The sequence below is a fragment of the Carassius gibelio genome, chromosome B6, assembly GCF_023724105.1.
Source record: "Carassius gibelio isolate Cgi1373 ecotype wild population from Czech Republic chromosome B6, carGib1.2-hapl.c, whole genome shotgun sequence".
Taxonomy (NCBI): domain Eukaryota; kingdom Metazoa; phylum Chordata; class Actinopteri; order Cypriniformes; family Cyprinidae; genus Carassius; species Carassius gibelio.
Genome location: NC_068401.1, coordinates 673,546 through 682,995, shown reverse-complemented (window position 1 = coordinate 682,995; position 9,450 = coordinate 673,546). Strand labels below are relative to the sequence as shown.

The following is a 9,450-nucleotide window of genomic DNA, read 5'->3' as shown; positions in this document are numbered from 1 at the left end:
ATGGGTGTTAAAGGCCTATTCACACCCAACACAGACCTCTCTCACACAAAATTAAATATCCAAGCTTTCAGCTGCCAATAAAAGAAGAACACTCTGTTTATGATGTTTATTACATGTAATCAGTTCAGAAAAGATGGAGAGGATGCAGTTTGTGTTCAAGCGAGGGATAGACTGATCGCTTTAGCTCAGGTATGTGAACACTTCTCAGAACCAGGATGTAAACTGAAAAGCCTTGTGTCTGATGGTGTGAAGAGATCCTCAGGTGCAGAAACACACACACACACACACACACACACACTCACCTGTCTTCCTTTGGGCTGGATAGTTGACGGCAGATCCTGCACAGAGATATCATTACCTTTATAAACCACTCACTTCCGACATGAACCATTAGTTTCAAACACAAATAGACACAGCTGATGGGCTCAAACTCTTAAAGGGATAGTTCACCCAAAACTCACTATATGACCTTCAGACGAATCCAATCAGAGTGATAATTAAAAACATCCTGGCTCTTCCAAGCTTTATAATGGCAGTGGATGGGTGCCTTGTGAGGCACTGTTTATTATGGATGGATGCACTTTATTGGACTACAGAAAAATAACACCCATCCACTGCCATTATAAAGCTTTTGGTGAACTATCCCTTTAAGACATTCATCAGTTACACTATCACTGTTCACTGTCCAGAGTAATGAATAACCCCGATCATCTGAACCTGTCCTGGTGTGAGTCTGGGGGGTGCGTGTGGTTTATTGGGAGTCTTACTAAGATGGAGCTGGTGACGCTGGAGTGTCCGTTCGCTGGAGACTGTCTGGGCAGATCAGGGGAGTCTTTCTGAAACACCAGAGTTAAACAGAGACGTTCATGTGATCTGTACATGTAGTGTTGATACTCCATGAGCGGCCAGCGTGTGGCGCTCTGACGCTAGAACACTTACATCACAGGACAGAGACTGACTGCGGTAACTGGGCACGATCTTGAAGGTGATGCTTCCTCTCATCTCTCGCTGTCAGAAACACAACACGAACACGTTACTGACCGAACCTGAGCGACCGCTGCAAACACAGACGTCTGAGTGTGTTCTGCTGAAACATTCACATTATTACCTTATTTGAGGGGAAAATTCATAGCTAAGAGTCAGCTAAACTTGACAAAAACTCCTGTAGGGGATGTGCTTGTTTGTAAGACAGTTTAAACACAAAGTAAATCCAGTTTTTTTTATGTAGCTAAGCCTGTTTTCTGTTGGTTAGCGTATGGTTTTGGTATTTATAACCAGCTGTATAAAAAGGAAGTTCATGTAATATCCCTCACACATGTGTTTCAGTATCAGGTCAGCATGATTGTGATGGGCCTGGTCTCACTGACGACGCTCAGATGAAGTCATGGTTCAGGAGTTTTAGAAACATGCCTCAGGAAAATTTGATTTAATTTAATGCATTTTCTTCTTCTGGGACTAGACTTGAGTCTTGTCTGTGAAACCGGCGGATTAAATCATATTGTACTAATTAAAACATCTGTAGTTGTCACTGAAGAACTCTGTAATGATGAGCAGTTGTCAGGTGTATAGCTGGACTCTCTCTATCCTCTCCGAGCGTTATCAGACGTCTGGTCGCTTTACTCGAATAGTTACTGAGTGACTCAGTCTTTGCTTTAGTTATGATCCTCATCTCTAGCACTAGTGTTCTGCTCGGTCTCACACACACACACACACACACACACACCAGCATCTTCTGGAGCTGCTCCACCGTCTGATTGGCGACACTGATGCCGTTGATTTCACGAATCTCGTCTCCGATGTGCAGCGTCCCTGAGAAACGACAGCATACGTGAGTACACACACACACACACACACACTCTCTCTCTCACACACACACACACACACCCTGTCTGTGGATCATCCCGCCGTGCAGGATTCTAGCCACGATGCAGTGGTTCAGGTCGTTCATCTTCAGAGTGATTCCCTGTCGACACACAATCACACACAAACATCAGCGTCTCGTCTCCGTTTCAGAACTGATCAACTCTTCAGTTATTGATCTGAACTAAAATAAAGATCTGAATAATGCTACTGTAGACTGTCCTGTTGTTATCCTGTTATGACTGTGAAACTCTATATTATAACTCACTACAGAAATAACAGTGACTGGACTAGTTTTGTTGATCTGTTGGATGATCTAATTGTTTTATTGCACACTTTGCACGCAACACCATCACCACATGATTTTCCACTTCATGAACAGAGAATCACACAGAAATGTGTTATTGCTCAAGAAATCAATTAAATGAATGTTTCAGGATGTGTATTTGTTCTGGTATACAGTACTTCCTTTTTATTTTATTTTTTCGTGTGCATTAATTTGTATGCATTTTAATATGTTTTTAATTTGCCTCTCTAGTTAATATTATCTATATTTTTGTAGTTCTGTAAGGTAATGTGCCACTCACTTTTCATAATTTCAAAATAACGAAAAATGTTTTGTTTGTTTTGTTTTTTGGGAGCTATGGTTACAGATGTCCCGAAACCACTGTAGGTTCGACTTTATTTTAAGACGTCCTTGTTACAGTAAATTACACCTTTAAGTACTGAGTGATATTAATAACTACATGTACTTACTTCATGGTTAGGGTCTGACTTGCATGTAATGACACATCATTTATTGTTATTCTAACAATAAATACATGTAACAAAGACACCTTCAAATAAAGTGTTCCCCTAACATTCCTGGGTATCTTAATATGTAAGACTACAGTTTACACTCATGCACATTATTTTGCGTTCTATATTTAATTCTACAATATACATTTTTTATATTTTATTCTTATATTTTTATTGTTTACTTTTATTTCATTCTTACATAGCTTTATTTATGTATATTTTAATCTGTGTTGTTTTCTTTAATAATTGCACTGTCCATGGAGCGGACCTGACTCACATTTCACTGCTGGTTATATATGCTAGATATAATTTTGTATGTGACGAATAAAAATCTTGAATCTTGAACAGCTGGTAAAACCTTTCCCCTGAGCTCCAGAGCTGGAAACACGTCTCTGTCGAGGTCTATTCTGGCCCTGATCTTGGAAAGTGATCTGTTGTAATGATTCTGATCTGTGTACCATGGGCTCGTCCGTGTTCTTCTGGAACTGCACCAGGCGCACACGCGTGACGTTCTCCAGGTCCAGCTCTCCGTTGATGCTCTCGGGCGAGTCTCCGTTTAGGTACGGGGATGTGGGTGGAGGTGTCACTCGCAGCGCCTCGTCGCTGTAAACCTCATGGGCCACAACATCATGAGTCTGCAGCAGCGCCTGCGACAGAACCACACACACTCAGCATCAGTCAAACACACATCTGTGTGGATCAGAGCTCGTCTGCACCACTGGGAACGCAAATCACAATCACTGACCATACAGAGACACTCATGCATCGTGTGTGTGTGCATACGAACTAATAACACACGCCACGCCTGAAGTTTATCACAGGGTTAGTGTGTGTGTGTGTGTGTGTGTGTAAGTGTGATAGTGTGGCGCTTGGTCACTAAAGTAATAACAGGCAGGATCAGCTCACATCTGAGCGGAAAACAAAACCACACGAGAGAAACTTCTAACACTTCAGGTTGACTAAACTCATTTCAAACTTCAATGCAAACTTATATTGAAGATTATTTGCATTTAGCAGATGCTTTTATCCAAAGTGACTTGACAGTGGAAGCAATTAAAATCAACAAAACAGCAACGATATACAAGTGCTATAGCTAGCCTCAGTTAGCTTCCTGCAGTAAACTAGCAAGACTTCTTTTATTCTAGAATATATAAATAAAAAGCAATAGACAAAAATAGAGAAGCTAGTATTTTTTTTTTATAAAATAGAGTTCAAGTCTAAAAGGGTCAGGTTTTAATTTAAATAATAGAATTAGAATAGAGTGCTAGAGTAAGAGGGTCAAATAAAGACACATTTATATAAAGGGTTATGCATTATAGAAATACATACAATGCAAATCTTCAGGTTTCCTGCTTTACACCTTAATAAATAATAGGCAACAACATATTTCTACACACATTTGAACATTTTATGTTGTATAATCTGCATCAAGTACAAACAGGAATGAACACTGTTTTTATTAATTAACAATAATCTGGATAACTGTGTTCTGTTCAATATTAGCTCATGAAACCTAACGAGTTATGCTAAACCCTAAAAACGAATGCTTTTTTGTAAATATCATATAATATTCTCAGTCTGAACTGTGAGGAGAGCCAGCAGCAAAAATGACAAATTATAATATAAAGATAACAGTTATATATAAAGAACCATACTTAAATGTGAAAAGTCGTCAAAGCATGTGTTAAGATTCTGTTAAAGTGTTATTCTAAAGCATGTGATGGTCAGTTTAAGCTGTGAATCACTTAATCAGGATGATCTGAACACACTCAAGTCTCCTCAACACGACAAAGAACTGCAGGAAGCGGCTGCTATCCCAGAATTCCTCACCCGTGTTCTCCAGAGCAGGTGCTCTGTGTCCGTGCAGAACTCCATGAGCAGATCTTCCGTTTCCACACTTTCTCTCAAGTGTTTCCCTCAATCTGACAGCCGCTCTAGAACGCCTCCCTCCCTCCCACACACACACACACACACACACACACACACACACACACTCCTCCCTCGGTGCCCCGTGTATTTAAGCAGCTCATCTGTTGAAGCAGCTGCTCGTTTCACTGCAGATTTAGAGCAAGTGTCTCGAGGTGAAAGGCTAAATGTCACCAAAACATTAATATTTCACACCAGAATAAAAAGAAAGAGATATGAAATTGTATTTGGCAAAGAAAATGAAGCCTGATTTTAGGACCTTCAGGAGTTTTTTCACTGTGACATTATTTTCATGACAATTAAACACCTGAAAACCAATCATTATCATTGCTCTAATGTGGACAAGGACTAATTATATTTAATATTTCATTAAATGGCAAAACACACATTAAAGCCATATCTTGTTCAATAAGTGTCCATCATGCTAGAACTGATTGTAGATTTATGAACATGAAAATGTAAGCAATAAAACACATTATATAAAATAAATCTATTATTTTATATTTGATCAAATAAATATCTTTAAGGCTCTCCTCACAAATATGTTTTGTTTTCTGAAGAATTGTTAAAATGAGTTTATGATTAAAACAAGAACAAATATCTGTCAATGGACTTAACTCACAAGAGAAATAGGTTTCTATTCTTCATTTGTTCTTGTGTTAATCAGGAACTCACTTTATTTTGATCAGTTTCTCATATCTCCACTAATTTAAGGATGTTCAGATATCTGTACTGGAAACAAGACAAAACACTGAAGACTGTTCATTTTAGCAATACATGCAACATTTAATGCCACGGCTTTATGAATGAAAGACTTTCTCTGATTTAAGACCTTTTAATAATATTAATTTGTTGAAGGGTGAATTTAGACTGTTTAAAACCCACAGAATCCCTGGATTAATAATGAATAATTAAGTTTAATTTGATGACTGTCTTCCAGTACACAGATCTACAGGATGAATGTGTATTTTGTCATGAAATAATGTGACTATCAAACAGTCCTGAAGCAGACTTTGTTTCCTGAAATGTATGACCGGTTTAGAGGAGAAATATGAGCTGGAGACTCTAGACTATTGTCTGGTAAGCGTCTGCTTGACTGATGAACACACATCTGGAGGCGTCTCAGTGCATCGGTGTGACTCAAACTGAAACCGTTGTTGTGCTTCCACTCACCATGAAATGTGGCTGAGTCAGGATCCTCTTCAGCTCTTTCGCCTCCATGTTCTCAGGATAACAGGAGAGCATCTCCAACACCTGAGAAACACTGCTTAGTCCAGCACAGTACACACACCAGGGGTTTATATATATATATGAATAAATCAGGCTGAAGTGAGGATGACCCCACAGAGGACGGAGTGTGTGTGTGTGAGGTCATAGGTGTGTAACAGCGTAACTAAAGCGCAGCAGTGTGTGCAGATAAGGGTCAGCCGGTCACCTGATGTGTGTTTAGCTGTGGTCCTGGTAAAAACAACCCTGCTCTAATCTAATGAGGAAACACTAAACATTAATGACACTAAACGCTCACAGACGGCCGTCCTCTTCTGCTGCTCGACTGCTTCTACTTCTGATGCATTTAACTAGTGGCAGCAGCTGATTATAAATCAATAATGTCATGTTACTCGTGATTCGAGCATGAATAAGAGCGGGAACGTTCTGATTGTGAATGTTCAGATGAACGTCAGTGATGGAGCAAGCTAAACGCTGCACAGAACATGAGGGTTTATTCTGGTAAATACGAAGTATAGATGGATTAACACACGTGTTATTACAGTGAGTGTTTGTGTGTGTGAGAGAGTGTGTGTGTGTGTGTCGTTGCGCACCTCTTTGGCTCTCTGGACGGCGTCGCTGGCTGGATTCCTGATCTGGGGCGACGAGCGGGTGTTAATCTTATCGTACAGCTGAAACACACACAGTTGAGTTCATGTATCTCATGATCTACAGACACACACTCGTATGTCTATATCACTCAATCTCTCATTTGAATACAAGCTCAATCACATTTTCTCACCGTTTGTTGATCAACTGTCACTCCTCAGAACAAACAACATTTGCCTGATTTTACTTATGTTTTTTCTCATCTACACACACACACACACACACACACACACACACACACACACACACACACACTTTCGTGTGGACATCTCCAGCAGCAGTGAATCCTCTGTATTTATCTTGTTTTCCAGTGCAGTGTCTAAACATAATTAAATCAAGATATATTTACTTGATATAAATGATGAGCTAAATGACTTGAAGTAAGAATTCTTGTTTTGATTGATCTTGAAATTTATCAAAATGAAATGATCATTAAATCTAGAACATATATCTGCTAAAGGAGTCAGTAGAATTTAAATCAAAGGGAAAACAAGTTTTCATTTCACACTGACAGATATTTGTTCTTGTTTTAAAGCATAAACTCTCTTCACTTTGATCACTTTGCAGAAAACAAGACTTCATGTGTTTAATTTCCATCTCAACTTAATGATCTCGATTTTAGGATGTTTCGATTTTTGTACTGGAAAACAAGACAAAAAATAGTGAAATAGTAGAATATAATCATGAAAACATTTGATGCCATGACTGAGACCTAATACTCTGATTTAAGACCTTTTTAAGACTTCACTTGTGGAAAGAAACATCGTGAGAACGATCATCATGTGCATGATTTTATTTGTTTTTCCACTCAACATGCATGTGCACGTGCACACACACACACACACACACACACACACACACACACATGTTTGTGCCGAGATCAGCACCCTGATGAACTCTGACAGCAGTGCATCGTGGTCACATTCAGCACGCAAACACAGGGCACAGAAACACTGATGCAGCTCGGGACCGGCTGGGTTATACAGACAGTGATGATGATGAAGATGAAGATGATGAAGATGATGATGAGGGGTGGAAAATAGAGCAGAGTCGTCAGCTGCTCAGCAGGAGTTTTGAAGATGACACATTAGACTGGTGTCTAGACTGTGGGCAGAATGTGTGTCACTGCAGGACTAACTACATCCCTGTCAGTCTGAACACACACACGCTGCCAGTGTGCTTACTGTAATTAACCTGATTATTAATGAGTGAGCTTACTGTAATTAAACTGACTATTAATGAGTGAGCTTACTGTAATTAAACTGACTATTAATGAGTGAGCTTACTGTAATTAAACTGACTATTAATGAGTGAACTTACTGTAATTAAACTGACTATTAATGAGTGAGCTTACTGTAATTAAACGGACTATTAATGAGTGAGCTTACTGTAATTAAACTGATTATTAATGAGTGAGCTTACTGTAATTAACCTGATTATTAATGAGTGAACTTACTGTAATTAAACTGACTATTAATGAGTGAACTTACTGTAATTAACCTGATTATTAATGAGTGAGCTTACTGTAATTAACCTGACTATTAATGAGTGAGCTTACTGTAATTAACCTGATTATTAATGAGTGAGCTTACTGTAATTAACCTGATTATTAATGAGTGAACTTACTGTAATTAAACTGACTATTAATGAGTGTGCTTACTGTAATTAACCTGATTATTAATGAGTGTGCTTACTGTAATTAAACTGATTATTAATGAGTGAGCTTACTGTAATTAAACTGACTATTAATGAGTGAGCTTACTGTAATTAAACTGACTATTAATGAGTGTGCTTACTGTAATTAACCTGATTATTAATGAGTGTGCTTACTGCAATTAACCTGATTATTAATGAGTGTGCTTACTGTAATTAAACTGATTATTAATGAGTGAACTTACTGTAATTAACCTGATTATTAATGAGTGTGCCTACTGTAATTAAACTGACTATTAATGAGTGTGCTTACTGTAATTAACCTGATTATTAATGAGTGAACTTACTGTAATTAAACTGACTATTAATGAGTGAGCTTACTGTAATTAAACTGACTATTAATGAGTGTGCTTACTGTAATTAACCTGATTATTAATGAGTGTGCTTACTGTAATTAACCTGATTATTAATGAGTGTGCTTACTGTAATTAAACTGATTATTAATGAGTGAACTTACTGTAATTAACCTGATTATTAATGAGTGTGCATACTGTAATTAACCTGATTATTAATGAGTGAGCTTACTGTAATTAAACTGACTATTAATGAGTGAGCTTACTGTAATTAAACTGACTATTAATGAGTGAGCTTACTGTAATTAACCTGATTATTAATGAGTGAACTTACTGTAATTAACCTGATTATTAATGAGTGAACTTACTGTAATTAAACTGACTATTAATGAGTGTGCTTACTGTAATTAACCTGATTATTAATGAGTGTGCTTACTGTAATTAAACTGATTATTAATGAGTGAACTTACTGTAATTAAACTGACTATTAATGAGTGAGCTTACTGTAATTAAACTGACTATTAATGAGTGTGCTTACTGTAATTAACCTGATTATTAATGAGTGTGCTTACTGTAATTAAACTGATTATTAATGAGTGAACTTACTGTAATTAAACTGACTATTAATGAGTGAGCTTACTGTAATTAACCTGATTATTAATGAGTGTGCTTACTGTAATTAACCTGATTATTAATGAGTGTGCTTACTGTAATTAAACTGATTATTAATGAGTGAGCTTACTGTAATTAACCTGATTATTAATGAGTGTGCTTACTGTAATTAAACTGACTATTAATGAGTGTGCTTACTGTAATTAACCTGATTATTAATGAGTGAACTTACTGTAATTAAACTGACTATTAATGAGTGAGCTTACTGTAATTAAACTGACTATTAATGAGTGTGCTTACTGTAATTAACCTGATTATTAATGAGTGTGCTTACTGTAATTAACCTGATTATTAATGAGTGTGCTTACTGTAA

The 9,450-nt window shown here is 37.5% G+C and overlaps 1 protein-coding gene across 7 annotated transcripts in view; it reads right to left on the bottom strand.

The window, feature by feature from the left end:
- LOC127959184 (peripheral plasma membrane protein CASK) overlaps window positions 1–9,450 on the bottom strand; it is a 48,609-nt gene that overhangs the window by 7,266 nt on the left and 31,893 nt on the right. For all 7 annotated transcript variants that reach the window (XM_052558205.1, XM_052558200.1, XM_052558203.1 and 4 more), the window contains 8 exons: window positions 6,405–6,482; window positions 5,758–5,838; window positions 3,117–3,305; window positions 1,885–1,963; window positions 1,724–1,809; window positions 940–1,008; window positions 768–836; window positions 303–338 (listed from right to left, as the gene is read on the bottom strand). In XM_052558205.1, coding sequence (XP_052414165.1) covers window positions 303–338; window positions 768–836; window positions 940–1,008; window positions 1,724–1,809; window positions 1,885–1,963; window positions 3,117–3,305; window positions 5,758–5,838; window positions 6,405–6,482 — 687 coding nt within the window. The remainder of the gene's footprint in view (window positions 1–302; window positions 339–767; window positions 837–939; window positions 1,009–1,723; window positions 1,810–1,884; window positions 1,964–3,116; window positions 3,306–5,757; window positions 5,839–6,404; window positions 6,483–9,450) is intronic.